The sequence below is a fragment of the Bombus pyrosoma genome, linkage group LG7, assembly GCF_014825855.1.
Source record: "Bombus pyrosoma isolate SC7728 linkage group LG7, ASM1482585v1, whole genome shotgun sequence".
NCBI lineage: Eukaryota > Metazoa > Arthropoda > Insecta > Hymenoptera > Apidae > Bombus > Bombus pyrosoma.
In genome coordinates, this window is record NC_057776.1 from 6,827,450 (window position 1) to 6,848,162 (window position 20,713).

The 20,713-nt window shown below is 37.4% G+C and overlaps 1 protein-coding gene across 1 annotated transcript; it reads left to right on the forward strand.

The window, feature by feature from the left end:
• LOC122569113 lies at positions 1-16,409 on the forward strand. The gene is made up of 6 exons (XM_043729652.1): positions 1-262; positions 456-678; positions 10,419-10,670; positions 11,234-11,374; positions 12,090-12,276; positions 12,610-16,409. The coding sequence occupies exons 3-6, from the start codon at positions 10,456-10,458 to the stop codon at positions 13,570-13,572; spliced, it is 1,506 nt and encodes a 501-aa protein (XP_043585587.1). The 5' UTR covers positions 1-262; positions 456-678; positions 10,419-10,455; the 3' UTR covers positions 13,573-16,409.
• The last annotated feature ends 4,304 nt before the right edge of the window (positions 16,410-20,713 follow it).

Below are 20,713 nucleotides of genomic sequence, written 5' to 3' on the forward strand. Positions count from 1 at the left end.
TCGTGAGTGGAACCGCGTAGTAGTACGCTCGACGTCAGCGTGGACGTTCGACGTTTCCTCTCGAATCTCTTCGATTCCTGCGACGTGTTTTTCCCATCCTTCCACTCCCTACGTTCCCTATAATTATTTGCTCGTCCACTCAGAATCGCGATAACCATATTTATTCCTTGTATTTAATATTAAATAATCCAATATCAAACTTATCCTTCGAGTATTCCGTCAAACTCGTCTAATTTGGGATTATCGTAGTAACCAGTTCCTTGTATTTAATACTAATTTTTCTTCTATTTAATGTTAAATTTATAATATCTAATATTTAATATTAATCTCTGTTGTATTTAATATTAAATTTTATATTTAATATTTAATATCACTTTTTGTCGAATTTCATATTAAAAACCATTGAAAATATCAAATTCTGCTTTTGCTCCTGGCTATCACTCAATTGCTTCAAGCTTACCATAAGCTAGTATTATTTGGAGTTATACGTGTCGTGATCGTACGAACGTCGAGATACCGTGTTTTCGTGGAACTGTTGAGTGATCGGGTAGTGATCGTTTCTGTTTCGAACGTGGACATCGACACGTACGCGAGACGCGGAAGAACGTCGATGTGCAGTGAGTTAATTAATCGCGAGACTTATTCTGGAGGGTTCTTCCCTGCTTGAGCGACTTTTGGGTAAGAAGACTTTGTGTAATTCCATTGATTTACAATTAAAATGATGAAAGTTGAGTTTGCAAGGTTTTACCTATTGCTTTGGCTATTGAAATTGCGATCTGGCTGATTGATTCGAATCATCCGACACTTTGTATTCCATTCAAAATACATTTCTATATCGCTTTTTACAGCTAATTTTTCAAAGAATATTTCTAATATTATTTCCATTTCTATTATTTCTATTGCTAAAAAAAAATGGAAGAAAGCAGGAAAATTTATTGTTTCACCCTGCGATTTTTCAAGGAATATTTTTAACACCATTTCTATTACTACAGAAAACGCCAAAAAGCTTTCCTATTTCACTCCCCAGTCTTTCAAGAAATAACTCTAATACCATATTATTAAAAACGCTTAATGAATGTCATTTACCAGAAATAAAAAAAAAAAATTAAAATCATGTCAACAAAAGTCCACTAAAATCGCAAGAATTTACAAACACTCTGGGACATATAGAAAATGCAAATTACGGGAAGAAGTGACGGAGGAAGCGGCGGCGACTCAGGGGACTGAAAGTAGCGTAAGGGAAGAAAGAAAAATCCGCTCGCGACGCTTGGTAACCTTACCAAGACGCCGGGAATATTTTTCTGACCCCAAACCGACAAGCTCGGCACAGAATGCCGTACACGAGGCCCGATTAAAAATGTGCTCGATAAGAACTCGTGGAAAAGTTGGTGTTCCTTAACCTCCTCCATGCTGCATTTCTATTAAGTGACGGCCGCCGCGGCCCTCGGAGGAACGCTGATCCAATTTACTTTTCATTCAGCGTGAGACCAGTGGCAATTTGAAAATTTCTTTCAACGCTTGCCCCGGCTTTCGCGTTCAATCAGGTAGCAATTTATTCTCTGTTTCGCTCTGTCGTCGCCGCCTCTTTCGTATTCCATTTGATGTCAGTATTAGAGGAAAGAAATAGAAAGACATTAGACGTAGCAGCGAGTTGTTTTCGCGGTGATAGAATATTCCTTTACGAGACGATTAAGAACCTTCGCCGAGATTCTCAGATATCGTGCTATGTAGCCGGTGTTTTGCTCTTGGAGCAATCGATAATATATTCCAATTGTTTCCAATTAGACGAAGCGGTCTTACGCGTGTAACATTCCGTTGCTCTAGTTTTTAACTATTCTACTTCCACTAGTTTGTAAACCGAGAGAACCGAGTTTAAAGTTTGCGAGGTTTAATAGCATTGTGTGGAGTTAGGACTCTATGAAGGATACTTGCTGAATATTTCATGCCTTCCAAGTAGAATTTTCATCCTATTATCGGGAATTTGTAACCTTTGTAAGAACGAGACATATGTGGGTTGGTTAATTCTACGTTTTTAAAAAATGCATTTAGAACAGTTAAGAACTAGGTCGACGATAGTGTAATAAGGATGAGGTCTTGGATCGTTTAGTGTAGATCATGAAAGATTCGTGCATTACTTGGTAGTACAGAAAATTTCACTCTACGGATTATCTTCTTTGGTGGTTCGATAGTATTGTTAAAGGAATTGTATAGGGTGTTCAAAATATGTGGAGATATTTATGAGGTCGATTTTGGACACGAAGACAGCGAAGGAAATTTCTGTACGGAAATAGTACGAGGCTTGGGATTAGAAGAATATCGTAATTAGAAAGTGACGATGAAATCTTTAAAACTGAGTGGCATTCTGTGTAGCTTAATATTCATTGCTTTAACCAATTAATTCGCCGATATAAATATTACAAGATATTTCCTTAGCTGTCGTATAAAATATTATTTCTTTAACCGTGAAAGAACAAAAAGTTGCGCTCTATGTAGAATGCAAATAGCCTTCTCTGACCAGTTAGCTCTGTTTTTAACGAGTATACTCTTTATGAAGAAATTGCAATATTTTGCTTTATGACGAGCCCTGTGAATAATAAAATGAAAAAATAAAACAGTCATTTCGTTACAACTTAATATTACATTATAAAAGCCAGGCATACTCCGTGCTTGACGAGTATACCCGTCATCGCTTGCTTTTAGCCACACGTTTTAGCTACACATTTTTCAAAGAGATCTCAACAGCTAATTGATTAAATACTCTTCATAATCAGCGCCAATATGAATATGTAACATTAATAGCCTTCACAACGAAACTTACAAAAATACTCTTCGTCAAATCCCACTTGCTTGACAATCAAAAACCAGAAAAGGGCGTATCATAGGTCGTGCTATGATATTATTAGGTTTAGTGCTGAAACAAAGATCTAAATATTCCATTTTTAAATTACATTTACCGCGTTCTCCTAAGAGAAATGAAGGATATTGCAGCCCGTGTAAGTTTCAACGAAAACAACGAAACTCGACCGATTTTTTCAAATTGCAATTACAGTGTACTACAATCTGTAACATTATCTATCGTTACTTTTCAAATTATGCTCAGCCTCTTACTGTCTCCAAACGTAGAGTGTCGTAACTTGTATTATTTTATTAGTACGTTCGTGGTTAGAAGAAAAATTGGTTTGGTGGCGGGTTAAGAAGTAACCCGGTAATAGCAACAAGATCTGTAGTAAACGCAATAGTAGCAACGAGAGAGTAGTAAATACTAGGGTCACGGCAGTGCGATCAGAACGCGAGCAGAAACGTTCGATCGTGGCAAATGGAGGAACGAGAGGAAGAGAGTGAGATAGAGAAAGAAAGAACGGGTTATCGGCACGGTATACTATTTATACGCGCGCCCACGAACCATTAAAAATACGTCTCGACGCGATGCAATTTATATCGGACGACCATTCGAGTATAAACAATTAGCGAGGCGTGCAACCGCACAACGAGAAACCGACCTACCGCGATAAAACGACAAATTAGATCTTTCTCGATGACTCACGATTTTGGGGGAGAATGCTTCAGTTTATTCGCAAAAGGTGGAATTTTCTGTGCGTCTATTATTTAGCAATTGATACCACCAAGAGTATCGATAGCACGCTAATGTCGATGCGATGATACTAGTGATTTTTATACGTAACTATTTTAACGCTTATCTTAAAATTTTGTTCCTATCAGAAAAAAGTTGTTTATTTCAATCGTTCTTCTACTTTAGTAATTCTTTTTTATACAGGATAACTAATCATCCGATTAGTCGAAAATTAAAAAAATTGTGCAACTCTGTTTATCGTTCTACTTACAAAGATAGCGTATTCTATCTCAAACCATCCATCTTATTCTCTCAAATATTTTCTTCAATTGCAACTATTTCCTTCGATAGTTAACAAACTATTCTTCAATCTGTATTTCTTCACTATCTTCTCTCTCTCGTTGCACAAAAAACTCCTAAAAAGTTACTCGCTCCATTAAACCCAAAATAAAATTAACCATAGACCTATATCCGTAGTAGTTTCTTTTTCTCCTCTTAAGTCTAAGATTACCGAAAAACTTTACTCGTAGAATCGAACCCGCGATAAAATCCACCGTAAACCTGTTCCCATGATACGTCTTCTATTTGCTCTTAAATGAAAAACAACAAAAAAATTGCTCGCGTCGTTAGACCCAATAAATAAACTTGACCGTAGAACCACAAGAGAAAAAGAAAAGAAAAAACAAAAACGAAAGAATGCGAGCAATCGATCAGTATCCTCTCATCGAACGTTCCATCCATCCTCCGATACCCTAAAAACGATTAATCACAAGAGGATCGGAGCCGAAATCATGCGGATTCGCAGCAGTGGACGGCTGTTTCCGGCTAGCATTGGCCATGTCTGCCAATAAACGCTTGTCCACGGTTATTAACGCAATTAGAATAATCGATCGTCTAACCGAGGACGGCTGGTATCGTAGTGTAATGGCATTATTACGACGAACACGGTGGCAATGATGTAAGGTGACGTGCGGCAATCTGTCGCACGGAGGGCAGGCACAGAGGAATGCAACGTGGTACTAAACGCTTCGAAATCAGGTGCACGTTGGCGTACACAACAAGTTTGACATACCATCGTAGACGATGTGTAGAATGGACGCGATTAAGCGATGACGATTCCTTGCAAACAGTCTGACTAAACATCTGACGAGATCCGAGGGATTTCGATTTAAAGGGAAATACCAGCCACCGCGTAATATAGTATTGTTCTCTGGTTGAAGAGAATGGATAAAGAGAACCGTTGACACGATTCGGTGAATCGTTTGATGCAAACTATTTGCTCTCTTAATGGAGACACACTACAGATCAAACGTTTGGAATCGCTATTGTTGGTTGGTTGGAAAGAAGGATAGAGTTAATCTGTATACGAAACCGATAATCTTCGTTTTCTGTCTCGCTTTCTCGGTTTCATTGCACAAGTAGAAGATTAATGTTCATCCGCGAAACGAACAAATTATTCTGCTCCATGAGTTGATTTGTTACAAATTTTGAAAAATATATTACGATACACGGGGTCGTATTGTGAAACGTAGAACGTTTATCGACGCCCGTTTATGCTATCAATAAGTATGTCAAAATGTGTGATCGCGTCTCTCCTTAAGATTACCACTCGTTTTAATCTCGCTTTTTATTCGTATTTCCTTCTTCAAATATGCATTGCGATAGACCAGATGAAATTGTAAGACGTACGTTCGAAGCCTGAAATAGTCGCCTATCGACACCGCCTACAAGTATGCCATCGATAAAATTACCAAGAAATTCGTTGTGATCTATGTACGTCTAATTCTAAATTTGTCTTATTGGCTCGCGAAGTGTGGGATTCGTGGATCAACGATCGGTGCCGCCACGATTCATGTTGCCACTCCGTGTTTCTGTGAGCGTCGATAACGACCAGCCGTATACAACAAGTATCTAAACTCGTGTACTCCTATTTTAAAATACGAGTCTCCTTTTTATCATGGTCGCGACGACGCTTCCTCCTTGAGTTCGTCGCGCGCGGATCGCGCGTAAACACGATCTTGTTATTCGAGGAATATCCCCGTCAGATACAAAGGCAGGTCGTTCTCGCGTTCTCCGATTTTTGTAACTCGTCGGTGACCTCGTAGTTTGATCTCCTATCGTTTCGTTTCATAGTTCGTAATCCAGTTAAATCTATCGGTTTATAGTTCATAGTTTATAATACAAGAGTAACATAGAAGAAGAAGAAAAAAGGAAGAAAGACAGAGAGGGGAAGGAAGAGAACAGAGATTTGTAAATCGTTCGAATTTCACGAGAGCATGGGTCGTGTTCGAAGAATCCCAGCTGTTAATCGCTTCTGGCTTTGATCTTTGACTCGCTCGCAAATAATCGTTCGCATAGTCGATCGAGAGATACGGCTCGTAGGCAGACTCATAGATGGATCTAGCCAACCGGAGAATTATGTAATTCTACGTGATGTTACGGCGTCCATAGAACGCAGCCGTTTCTACGAACGCGTTCTATTAAAAATTAGAAGCATCGACTCTTCCTGTCTTCTACTTTGTTCACTTTTAATTAAAGAACTCTTCCTTGGAAAAATAGAGAAATATATATACATAACGGTAATCTTTATCGTCTTAAGGAATAGTTTCATCGCAACGTTATATTTCTTGTTTGTGCCAAATTTTCATCATTTCTGTAGTATTCTCTCCTTCGAGAGTAGAAAACGATCTGAGGATTTGTTACAAACTTAACGTTTTAACGCTAGAACTAGCAAAATGATCAATGATGACGAGCAACATGTGTTTTTCATAGATTTACAAGGGTGCATTTCGCAGATTTTGAACGATTCTTTACATGATATATGGATAAAAATCATGCCTTTAACTATTTATTTATTTCCATTGCTTTAACGCAACTTTCGTATTTTATTCGTTCGTAGTTGTGAGCGTTAATCAAGCGATAACGAGCAACGATTCGAGCAAACGAGAAAGTAGATCCAGAAGAATTACTCGATTCTTGTTCCGTGTACTCTCTACACGATGAATTTCGCGAAAGCAACCAGATGATCTTTAACAGAAACATATCGATCGCTCGATTCAGTTCGCGGCTTCTATATTTCACAGAACGATTCTGTGTTCCCTGGAGGATCAGCGAGAAGAAACGCAGAACGATTTATGGCGTGGAAAGACACGATTTTCACGTGGCGGAAATCGTTGACCGACATCGACGAATCCTATTAACCGGTACGATCATGAAAATCATTTACACGTGACAAGAGAGAGGCCGACACGTGAACGAAGGAACATGCCGACGGTGTCGTTATCACGCTAACCAGTCGTAGATGACATAATGATTCTGTTTACCAGAAAACTGAGCGGAACAATCCCGGTTTTCGATTGCTACGCTCGAGTTCATGTCGAGAGAACGCCGTAACGAAGCTCGCGTCGCTTCTGCTTTTTGCTCGAAGCAGAAGGAACCTGGAAAAATGCGGCGGAGATGTCATCGATGATCCGAAAATTGCGAGTTTTCATGCAAATTCGTATTTTTCAGAGTACAATGAAAAAAGTATAAACTCGGTGGAAAATTGTTTTTCCTACCAAGCGTTAAGAGAACTCTACGCTTTCGACACATTTTATACATTTTTTCGTATTACGTGCAATTTCTGTAAATTTTCACTTCCAATTTTTTTTTTATAAATGCATAAAAATCCACGGTCTATTGATAATTTGATAATTAACATCTAAAAATGATATTTGATAATTAATACGACAAATGATTAGAACAGTGATTAACAAATTTGAAATTGCAGTACAGAAAGTATACATAGTACAAGTATACGTATCTATAGTCGGAGGGAAATAAATACAAATTGAAGAACAAAGGGTATATTTGAGCCTAAGCCATTAAATAGAGAATTTTATCGACACCCTGTATATGCACTAATATGCATTTAAATAGAGTAACACAGGATTATAAAGTCAATATAACGGATTATAAAGCGAATATAAATCTTGTCATTCGTTACGCTTCTATGGTTTTATGGTTACCTGTGCGGTTATCTGTCGTTTCATATAATCACGAGGTGTAAATTACGATAATGAATAGGATATCTATTCATGAAACATATCTATTCATCGATGCCTTTTCTAGAAGTGTATTGCTAGTTTTTTTAAAAAAAAGAAAAAAAAAAAAGAAAATTCGTCGTACTTGTTCAAGTCATGAAAGTACATTGCAAGATAGAATTAATTAAATTATAACTTGGTTAGTCTCGTAACTAAAGGGATGATCTATTAAAAGAAGTTACATCACTATGATTTTTAATCCATCATATATTCAACGGATCAACTGCATCTGCAACTTGTACAGTCTTAAAATCAATTGCAATCTAAAAAAAATGCAATGATTATCTGAAACAACGCTTTTCCAGCAGACTCAGGCTACTAAGAGCCTAGAGTAAAAATTAGAGGACATACGTGTGCGTTATTTAAGAAAAAATAGTTTCTAATGTCTAGATGAGATATTCGTGCAAATTATACCTCTATAAACTCTGCTAAAGAAATAAATAGAAACTCGACAGAGATATTTTTCACGTATTAAATATTACAACGAGTACTACCGTTTCAATATTTTATACTTTAGAATATCGTGTATCGTGTTTGCATTTTTACAGGTTTCCATAGATACATAAATATCCGAGTCTATTAATAATATATGAGGAAATGCGACTTTAAACGATGAGGCACCAACAAGTAACAGCAATAAATTCCATCGTTGTGCGGAAATTCTTGAAACATTACAATCGCGTTAGATCGTTCCAAATAGCGAAGGAATGGTTTAACGATAGGAAAGAAGTGGGCGATCAACGTCAATTAGTTTCGCGTCATATCCGTTCTGTCGATTTTTAACCGCGCGAACGTTCCGATTATTTATCGCGTATAACCGATAGAAACGCAGTGGCCTCGATGCTTTATTAATTCCGACAATTAAACAGGCGTGAGAGATCGCGGTCGACGAAACGAGCGCTTGAATAAATGCGGGCTAGACGATACGCTAATGCAACGACACCAGACCCGCTAATAGCTGGTTAACAATGATAATTCGGCTGTTATCGCTGGTCAAAGTGGTACAGCGCAGATAGATCGTAGGAAAATGGGTGCCGAGGCAAACCGTTTCCATCGACGAGTAATGTTGACCCCCTTGAAACATTGAACGGGTTAAATTCAATCGGTTGGCGGCGTCACGTTGAGAAAGACAAACCGCCCTCGACCCCGAAAATTGTTGCTCAACCGTTTTGCGTATGCGCGTTAAGTATCGCCGATGGGTATCGTAAAATTTCATTGGACTCGTGCTTGCTGAATATAAGACGAGAATAATTACGATTACGCGAAATGTAACGTAATTGATGTAACTTATTCGTTGGAAAATATTATCTCTGACAATGATACGGAGTGAGTCAGTAAGAATGAATGATCATCCGAAATAACTTGATATCTATCGATTTCACGAAGAAATATTTCAAATGAAATTTATTGTATTGCAGAGGGTTGGACGTATGGATGCGTTTTGATATTTTTATGTCCTGTAGTTTCTGAGTTACGAACGTGGTTTTTTAGATAGCACCATATATCTTCGAAATGAACATTTTTAGAGGAGACGAGAGAGGACATTTTTTACTCCTTTTGCATAGTATGACAAAGTAACTAAAGATTTCGATTTAATCGCGTACTGTAATTCTTAAAAGTACCGGTTACCTTTAGTTTCATAATTAATTAAGTTACGACTCCGTCCTTTGTCGCGACGCATTTCCACCACACGAGAGAATGTAATCGATTGTTTACGATAACAAACAGAATACAATTTCATGAGAGACAGTAGTGGACTAATTTGTACTACTATGATTCGCAGTTTTCTATACGTACAAGAAAATTTATTAACATTATTTACTACTAAGATTCAAGCTGCAATCTTCTCTTCCGAATTATGAAAATTATTTACGAGTCACTTTATCGAGAATATTGTAGCTTTTTGGTCTGTTTTCCTCTACAGAAATGCCTGAATGCTTGGTAGACGTTCTGCAATATTTCTAGTGGAAGTTGCGCGATATCCGGTGATTTCTTAGAATTTGTTGGTTCGCGTTTGACCCTGAGCTTCGTCGTCCTTCCCTTCGGTGTTACGATTTATGAGGGAATTTTCACGGGTTCGCAATCTCTTCGTAACGAGGTCCTTTCGAATTTTCGGGCTTCTTTGATCTCGAAAAGATTACCAAGTGGTTGTCGTTATCCACAGCCATGATTCAAACGGCTGCGAAGTGTATACCTTTTAATCTCGTCGCGTGTTTTCTTTACTCAGAGAGACTGGCTGTATTTCAGCGTGATTGATATTTTTGAGCAAAGAATTTATTTACGAGCCACGCGCCATTTTATGGTATTAAAATTTGATTGTATAACTTTATTTTACTGCTGTGCTAATACGCGATAGACATGCGGATTTTTCTGCATTTACAGGAAATGTAAAATTGCAAAATTGCACGTAATATCGAGAAACATGAATTATCCTAAGCATTATACATAGGTAGATAACTCAATTTTCTATCGAGGTTCTACTTTTTTTGATTATATTCTCAAAGATGAGAAATTGCATAAAAATCTGCAGACCAGCGATAGCGTAATAAAATAAAGATACACAGCGATGAGAGTAAAAAAATACAATAGTTGAAAGAAGCAGACAGAAAGGATTGCGTATCTTTCAAGTTTTATAGGAAGATAAACGACTTCTTATTTTCTAAACCACAGACAAATAGAGTTAACAAGGTGGTCGTACGTTGGACGACGAAAATTCCTTGGCAGCAATATCTTAACGTTATTAAGAGTAATCACCGACGTTGCAGAACTTTCCGCAGACGCGAGGAGACTTTTTCACGGACAATGGGAACAATGAGGAACAATTTCGCGGTGGTCTTTGTGCTCCACATCCTGATGCACTCGACGAGTCAATCCCTTTCGCTACGCGGCACAAACGGAAATTCCTCCAAGAGAAACAGTCTGTCCGGCGCTTTAACCCTCGAGCCGCGATCCACGTCCTCCACAATCTACGAATGCCTGTTCGTTGATCCCGATCTACCAGCTTGCGACGTCAAATGGTGAGTTACTTCGATATCAGAATTTCTATATTAATTTTTGACTGGAATATCAGGATTTTGACACTGATAGATGGAATAGTATTAAACCATTAGCTGGCGTGGCCTCGCTGGAGGATCATAAAGTGGTGTTTGTATAAATTTCAAAGCATCGATCATGATTCCATCCAAATGGGAATTTTCTCCTTAAACAAAGAAAATAAAAGAAGAAAATAAATAAAGAATATTAGATAAAAAGTTCAGAAAAATCCACATATGCATATACATGTATCTAAAAGATAATTAAAAAAATAAATTAATATTAATTAAATATAATAAATTAATTAAAAAAATATTGAGAAAAAGGTATCGTAAGAAAATGAATCTCAAAATATCAAATCATTGTCATAAACGGTAAATATCAATATGCAAGAAGTAATCTGATCTTCAGTATCACGTTGAAAGCCTGCTTATAATTGTTATCAAGTATTTCGAAATTGTAAAACCTCTTTCTATTGTTAATCGTTCATTCTTAACTTTGATAACGTAAAATATAGCGATATTAAAAATTACTCTGTATTTTTTAGGATGCTGAACTCGATCGAGGATCTGACAAGTAGTCCAAATTCTTTCAACAAAGATACAATGCAACGCTCGAGAAGAAACGTCCACGTTCCACCCACGATGGACGTCGTAGTTTATACTATCGAGGGCTGTCTACCACCTAGGTAAAATTTCTACTTCCCTACTTCCAATCTTTTATCGATAAGATATTCAGCAACAGAAGGAAACAATATTTTTATTCCACCCTTTTGGACTTTAATCTCGCCTATTACTATCGAATTAAATAAAAATTGCCCGTTACGTGTCATTGAATCGCTTATACTATTCATTTATTTAACGATATTTATTGAAATCTAACTAAAAAATGTCGATGGATTTCGATTTCTAGTTTCTCATCTTTTTCATTGAATTGAACAGAAGCGTACGTATTTCACGCACTCCTACACCACACATCGTTATTTGTTTAATAATGTTAATGGAATCTGTATTTTAGTTTTTGTATCTTTATAGAATCAGGAAAAATTGTGTATATTTCGTGCATCGTATATATTATATACAATATAATATTATAAATTTATTATATAATTTAATAGTATTATAAAACATAAGTGACTCAAGGATGCACGAGGTATAAATAATTCTTTCCAATTCTGTAGAGATACAATAATTAAAATTTAAAAATTAAATTTACAACAATTAAAATTCAGATTCCATTAATATTGTCATGTTAGAATTCCATCGATATCGTTAAATATATAATAATATAGGTATCGCATACATATAATACTATGCTACATGTTATTATTCATCCAACAGTGTTGACGGAATTAATATGTTAGAATTACATTATGATGACGCAATTATCGAATCGTTAAACAGGATACCCTTTTCAATGCCTTCCTGCGAGGGAATTTCCCTGGACAGAATCGTAGATGTACAGAAATTCCGTCCCTTCACCGTGAAAGGAGTGACAAAGCCACCGTTCGTGTTTCCGAAATTCAATTATTCTCGATGGCTGAGCATGATGACGCGGTTGCGGAATCATGTTTCGTCTAAAACACGAAACGTAAGTAATCAAGCATGGATATTCGTGAAGTAATATCTTTTCCTATTTCGTAACACAAGTTTACCACGATACTACTACGTTTCTCAGCAGAATTTTAAATGAATTTTTTCTTGCAAGCTTCTCTCAAAAGATTTTGAAATTTTCTTCAACTTTTTCTCATTTGCAAAATCTTGATATTCGCTTCGTCGTTTTCCTTCAGTTTCCTAGAAAAAAATTCCATTTACTTTTCCCTTATTCCGCAAATGTTAATTATATTCTTTGATTTTCTTTGATTTTCTTACCTATGATACTTGCTCCTCTTCTCACGTTAATCGTGAAATTTATCATTTTTAGGAAAAACGCGTTTTCAAAGAAGCTTCCTTCGAATCGATTCAGGATCGTATGGAAGGGCTGATGACCGCGGCCACGACGAAGGCAACGACACCGATCGCAATTGCGGCTAATATAAGCCATACAAACGGGTCGTCACCGAACACGTTCATTCCCAGCAATGCCAATTCCACCGAATCGGTCGATCAGCCACGAAGAACACTCGAGAACACATTCAATACTGGAAAAACCCTGTCACAAACGCCGTCTTTTGCAAGTGTAGACAATCCTCCAATCCTGCAATTCCATGACAAAATAAACTCAATGAAATTATTGTCTAAAGAATTCCACGATCGTTCGAAGATCAATGTTGCTGATCAAAGACTACACGAAATTCCGGAAACTCCAGCAATTCCGGCAATTCCGAACGATAAGGTAGTATACGAACGCAAGACGATGGAGGAACCTGTGAATGAAATTTTGAATTATGACAATTCCAAGAAATTCCAGGAATTGATCTCCAACGCGCGGACGAACAGAGATAACAGTGGAATTGTTCACGATTTTCCAGTCACGAAGAAGAATGTCGGAGCGTTCAGAAGAAAGAGAGAGATAATGATATCAGCTTCGGCGCAGGAAATTACCGACGGGACAGAAACTCGTGGAATTGCAGGTCAAACGATCGTACAAAAATTAAGGCATAATGGAGAAAATTTGAGTTCGATGACGAACCAGTTTGCTACCTCTAAAAGTCAAAAGAAGCAGTTTAAAAGCTTAAATGTTATCGACATTGATACCAGCGAAGACGTTTCGAATATCGCAATTCCAAGTTACAGTAAAGTATCTAACGTTGCATCTGTAAATAACGATTTTTATGGTAAGACCGATAGCTCGAAATCGACATGGCAGAAAACCGTGTCGCCAGAAACAGCGTCGAGAATGAAGTACCGAAATCGCGTGGAATCGTCGTCGTTTAGAAGACAGTAGTACGTATAAGAAAACGTTTCGATCGAAAGACTAGGTTAAAACGATACATTGAGGGAAGAACGTAGAGGTAAGAAGAGATTATGATAATCCCAAGTAGACTACGGAACTGTGCACGATCAAACTGTCAAGTGGGAACTTATTTTTCGAAGAACAATATTAACGTTATCAATCGGCAACAATGTTCTCTGGTTCTTCAATAAAGGATTAAGAAATTGCGAATGATCGAGGATTCGCAAAACGAAACGACTTTGAACGATATCGAATTGAATTCGCCAGAATTCCGGCAAAAATTTCCTTTACTTTTTATTTTCATAAACGTTAAGGTTTTTCGTTTTAAGAAGACGAGAAATGAGACTTCGATGCATGCACCTGCAATTTCTACCATAAATTCGATAAGTGTGACGATTAAAATTGTGGAGATTCGGCTTTACATCTCGTTATTTCATCGAGACCTCGAATGGTCGCGTTGTGATTAACGCTTTGCCAATTGGGGTTTTCACAGCTCGAAGAATTCGAATATTTGCGCGGCAAATAATCTGTAAATTAATCGTCTAACATGGAATTTATAAGAAATTTAAGCGAGAAACCAATATTGGAATATTCTCACCTTATGTATCAAACTTTCACGGGAACAATACGGTACACACAATATAATACAAATACGATGTATTAAAACCAGAAATAATGTCCTCGTTACTAACGATTATAGTAGGTCCAACAATATAGTGAAGTTGTAAAATTGCGTTAATATGATATAACATATTCTGTTAACGTGATAGAATATTTCGATTATCCACGCGGAATTTATAACAATTTTACACGAAATAGGAAACCGCCATCGATCGTTACAGAATTAGTCAACAATAACATAATTTTGAATACATACAATTTACAACCGCAGCATATCGTTGAACGTACTTATGCTTCGCTGTACGATTGGCAAAGCGTTGACGCGATATCAAGAGGAAAAATCACAAAATAAATCGTAGATCGTAAAAATCGCCCGTCACCTTCTCGAGAAAGCTTCAACGTGACGGAAGCAATAGGGTAAATATTCGCCAGAGGAATCCGTTGTCCTCGATCCTGCTTGAAATTTGGAACGAAATTTGTCAACGAAGACGAGCTGACAGATTGAAAAGCTGTAGGGTTAAAGCCAGACTCGTGGATACCGACGCTCTTTTATCTTTTTTCTTCTCCTTCTCACAATTTTCCTCTTTCCTCTCCTTTCTTCTTCTCTTCGTCCATTCTCCAATCCTGTCTATGCATGGAAAAACGTCTCGACTCGATCCCTTGTTCCGATAAATCGCGCCAGTTTCCACCGCGGAAGGCATGAGAATATCTCCTCCCCCTTGAGTTTCACCTCGAATCCCGTGAATACGAATGGTAATTACTAGACTGCAAATTTTTATGTATGCGCAGGAAATTTCGAAGTATAAAATCGAACAAAATCCGCGTAATATGCAAAATATACAAAATAAATGAAAAACATATATGGATAAAAAATATATAAATATTCAAAATAGTATAATACTTGGTACGATGTTGATAGCGACTATAAAAATATTTATTAGGCCACTTTTATACGTACTAGTTGATTAGATTCAAATGTAACAAATTCCATATCATTTAATAGTACATTCGTATAATTACGAAAATTTAGTAATATGCAAATGAAGCGTAAGACCTATTGAAAAAGTATGTCTCGTCCGAAAATAAGCTAGCGTAGAAATAATTTTTGCAAGCATTGTAGCGCATGAACCAAATTTCTACATTGGTTCACGTTCATAAAAATATAAATTTGCATAAGAATCTGCATTCTTCGATAGCTATTACCTTCGATCGCGTCCTTTCATCGATCGTGATTTTTCTTTGATCAAACGGTCGGTGTCCATACTGTTCATTTATTGGTGTCATTCATCTCGAATTAGGCACACGTATCTCGTCTTCGTTGATCTCAGGAGACAAAGAAACACGGACGTGGAACGTAGGTTAGATTACGCGCGATGACTTCGTTAATCGAATTTCTGAGCTCGAGAGTTTTTAAGCTTCATTTTGATGTTAAGAGCAGTAGGATGACATTCATATGAACATGTTGGACAAATCTAGAATTTCTCCTTCAGATAGATGGATATAATTGGTAAAAGAAATTCATGCAAATCGGATACTAAAAGTTTGTTCGAATCAATGGAGTTCTACTGTATGATATTAATAGTACATATATAATGTGATACGTAAACTAAGGCGACAAAGTGATAACGCATAGAGGGATAATTGCTAAGCGACTGTCTATCGACTAGGAGTAGATATAGCGCAACTTTTAACCTCTTAGCCTACACGCTATCTGCCGATCGCGTGAGCCATAGTAGGCAAGAAGTTGGGTCGTGCACCCTTGGGTCGTGTGCCCGAACTGGCGCAAAATGTACACTTTCTATGACATGCATATTTAGGGGCTACAAAAGGGATTGTGAAATAATAAACAACGTTTGAGGACAAATGGTGTTTTTAAGACGTCTAGGGCGTAATCATGATCAATTGATCAGTTAACAAAAACAATTGATTATTTCAAAGTGGATAATGAATCAGTAGCAATTTGTAAATTACCACGAGTCAGACACGTGGGTTCCGTTTATGGCATAAATTCTTTACTACGAGTCTGACACGTAGTTTTCGCTTATGGCACAAATCCCTTACAACGAGTCTCCCTCGACGTTATAGGCTAAGGGTTTAACTTAACGCGCGCGCGATGCGCACGAGGTATCGCAAGTTTCGACATTGCGATTTTATTTACTGCTGTATGTAACGTAAGACGGCTTGAATAAAGCGTACTACAGAATAAATGACGTTTGACTTTTGTTTAATATACTTGAGTTCATACGTTTGAAAGTTGGTTAATCGATGCGTTTAATATGCGACGGAAGCTATTTATCAAGCAGCATTTTATGAAAGTCCCGAATAAATAATCCCTTTCCAATCTCATCGAATATAACATGGAATATAACGTCGACTATTAAAAAAGCTATGAACTTTTTTTGGTAACTTAGTGACAGAGGTAGAAAATGTAACTCAAGGATTAGAAATATCGTTTATATATATTAAAAAATATAATTAGTACTGGAGAGTTCAAGATAAAAAGGTTGGAATGGAACGCGTGTATTTCCTAAATTTTTATTCTGTGAATTCTGTCCAGAAAATCAAGAGTTACATGTTAACACTTTCAGGTCGTAAGAGTTTCGAGTTTCATGATTATGACTGTGGCCGGAATTATTTTCGCACAGCGGGCGACGCACGCTCCGTTAATTATTATTTCTATTACAGCTCCTCTTACTGTACCAGCTTTATGGCCGTAATGATGAAGGTGTATTGGTGAGCTATACCAGAAATTCGACCGGCAAGAGTTAAGTATAAACGAATAAAGTTGTAAAGCGTAAAACACTTGTACAATAAATTGAAGATCTATTTTTTTAAATTTTTTGATCTTCGTATTATTCTATATACGCTTACTCTTTACTTTTCTCTCGTCGCAATTTTAACTTCGACCTCTTCGTTAGGATTTGCGGCATCCTGAGTTTCCTTAACGTTATCCGTCACCCTCAACCAATCCAAAAGCATCGCTTCCTCAACTGGTAGTTTGCCTTCTCCCAAATTGAATTTATCGACACCCTGAACATGATCCAGGGAAATCTCTTGCTTCTTCGGTGCCTCGTCCACTTCACCCTCCTTCCACGACTTCCCATCCTCAGGCTCTGCAAACTGATTACTATTTTCTTTCTGCGTTGGATCTTCAAAGGCACGAGAAGGCGAGAGATTATTAAGAACCACAGGTTTATGAACAACATTCGGAACGACAGGTTTGTCGTCTCTTGAAATCACAATATGTTGCAAGATAGGGGCACGAGTGGTGCTAGGATGATCCAAAGTAAAACTCGTAGATGTTTGAACGAAATCAGGATTCTTGATGACGATTTCCGGCTTCTTCCTTTGCATTTCATCGATTGATTCTATCGAAGGTTTATGAATTATTCTGGGCAGATCTAAGGTACCATCTTCGTTCGGATTAGCCAAGGCGATACTTAGAGAAGGTTTCACATGCTGAGACGATTTCGAAGGTTCGATATTTTCTTCCTGATCGTTACACAACGGTATGCCAATATCAGGAAGACAATTATGAGCGACTAAAGTAGCAGTGACTGGAGTATTCAGAACTTTAGTGATATAAATCTGTTTTGGCTTGGTCACTTTCTCAAAATGTGGAAGGTGCTTCCCTTCCCTGACGTTTCTTTCTTGTTCCTCCGACAATATAGATGTTCTCCGATTCGATTCCGTTGGTTTCTCTGTGAAGAATTCTTCAGAGCTATGCGAAGGCTGTAGTTGCTCCAGAGGAAACGAAGTGACCACCTCTGGAGACTCGAATTTGCTTGCAACTTCCTGTTCCAGCGACGACACGCTCGACTTCGACTGAACGTCGGTCAATATCGAGTATCCAGCTTTTTCTCCTTTCAATCCTTTGCCGGTGGCACGCTCGTACTCCGACTGGGATTTTCGCAGACCTTCTAGACACGGCGATACTCCCTTTGCAGGTTCCACGCAAACTGGTTGACGCCATCGAACGATTTCGATCATTTGAACCTCCTCTGTTATCTGCGGTTGATTCCCTTGCCAGAAAAATCGGTTCAAATCCAATGCATCAGCAACGAAAAGTATCGTTAGAAGCAGCGTCAATGTGATCATAAACTTCATGGTGAGAGAGATGTTCTTTTTGATATCGATGATATATCAGTTTCTTAGCGTAAAGATCGAAGGATCTTGATAAAATTAAGAAATCGAACGCTCTTGTTAGTAAAATTTAAAAGTGAAATAAAAAAGTCAAAGTCGCTTCTTAGTAAAGAGTAAACACTAAAGATTCTCTTAGTAAAATGCAGGAGATCGGAGAATCTTTTGAAAGATCAAAGCATGTTTTTAATCAAAAGAGTGAAAAAAAGATGGATAAGTCTTGGTAAATACAAAATACAAACAGCTTTAGAAATTTCGAGAGTAACAAGTTGTCCACAAGACACTCGATAGTACACTGCCGCCTTTTCAAATAGAAGCCCTATTTATAGGTGGAAAGGCAGTAGGATCTATGTGGAAAACACGAGACAGAATCTCCATTTTCTCGACCAGTAACCAAGGAGACCTTTTCGTCGGGTAGGTGGACGATGTTTCAGGCGATTAGCAGGGCCGAATATACCTGAGTCGAAACCGATTCCACTGCACTTAAGAGGAGCCACTAACGTCGCGTTAATTGCCCTTAAAGGTCACATGGGGCCGTGTGTCTGTGTGTTGGACGTTTCTGAAGTGGACGAGTTAATTGCGGGGTTGGAGTATGCTGGCTAATGTGAAGGTGCATTTCTGAAATGCTTCTTTCACGATGGCCGCCTTTACTACGCTTGATTGCATGTAGTTATATGTATTTGTGTTTGGATATACATATATGTGGAAAATTACTTCGCTTCCTTAAATTAATTTTAAAGGGAATATGGGTATTTTAATTAATTCTATGTATTTTTTCTTTTTAATTAAGATGCACGAAGGAGGGTTTAATTTGAAGTATCAACTAATGCATTTTAATTAGTTTTATTCGCGCGGAGCGTTGCAGCGCCTGAAGACACGCAACCTCTAAACGTAGTGCGTTGTAATGTTGCATACCGCCAGGTGCATCGTGGAATGTGTCTCTTATTAGAAAAACTTTTTAAATAGATGTTGGAGAAGGAGGTTCTGTTCTGTAGTTTGGTATGTATTAGTTGAATTCCATTTTTTTTTATGAAATATTTTTTATCTACAGAGACTAACATGTGAATACTGTGGCTTAAATTACATTATATAAAAAGTAATTTTCTATGATATATACATGTGTTGAATACTAAAAAGTACTGTAATAAAATTGTTAGAATTTCATTATTTCATTTACTGAGTCATCTTGAATATCCCTATAATTCTGTTATCAATTCAACTTTGATAAATGCATTATAAAAACTGCTGCAAATATGAATGTATATATCTTCAGATATATATTGAAAACCTTTTGTTACAAAAACATTTATATATATTCAACTCCTTTATTTTCGAGAATATTAATGTCCTTGTATATATATATTCCTTGTAAAACTATCTATACTTTAATAATATGTATTGAGGTATAACGTTCTTTTCAAGTCATAGATCCGAGGAGACCATTAAAATTAAGTTTCTTATTTTTACAAAATATGACTCCAACATATCTAATCACGCTATTAATAGCACCCCTTTGAAACCAGTTAATAAATTTCCCAGCGTCTCCACTTACCATTACAAATTGAATCTCCAACAAATATCTCTTCTCTCTATCTCCTTCTAATCCATAATCTAATATATAGTCGTTTAATCCTCCTCTTCCTAACCTAACGAAAGCGTTACGTCATCTTAGACATAGTGGTTAAAAAGGCAGGCCTACGCAACCTAACCTCGAGAGTCACCGAAAATCCGAAAACGCCAAAACGAGCATGGGGATGACAACAAACATCTCCTGGATGGAGAAGAAAGAAGGAACTCGGCCACACCTGAGCTGGATTCCTGTTGTTGGGCATTAACTTTACTCTGCCCCTTCTACTGAAACGATGCGCGGAGAAGGGGTCAGCATGAGGGACACGTGGAAAGGAAAGGAAGATATGTACTTACCCAAAGATGCAGAGAAGAAACGTGGAGGTGGACGAGTAGCGATTTCTTCGACAACGACGAGGATGACGACGATTGTGATGCGGTATAACGGGTGATCCTCTTGTTGGTTAACTTAAAAGTAGTATTGACAATGACACTACGTACTTTAATTTCATACGCATATACACTTCATTCCCGCTCAAAAGTCTTATTTAATAGAACTCTGATACTTGAGATAGATCATAAATTTTGCCTTACATTTTGCACAAAATTGTTGATGTGTTAGTAGCATATCTTTTTTTGTCATTTACAGTATGAATTATAATCACAATAAGATTCACTTGTAATTTTAATCAAGATTTTTGAGCGAAGGTATATGTACGCAGATATATAGTTGCTTTTATACTAAGCAGCAATCGAATCGATACCGATACCATTAACGATATTTGATTAATTCGATACCAAAGTA

Coding starts and splice junctions, on each gene's coding strand:
- LOC122569113 (XM_043729652.1), top strand. CDS start 10,456: ATGGGAACAATGAGGAACAATTTCGCGGTGGTCTTTGTGCTCCACATC. Junction 11,375..12,089: donor GAGGGCTGTCTACCACCTAG/GTAAAATTTCTA, acceptor ATCGTTAAACAG/GATACCCTTTTCAATGCCTT. Junction 12,277..12,609: donor TTTCGTCTAAAACACGAAAC/GTAAGTAATCAA, acceptor TATCATTTTTAG/GAAAAACGCGTTTTCAAAGA.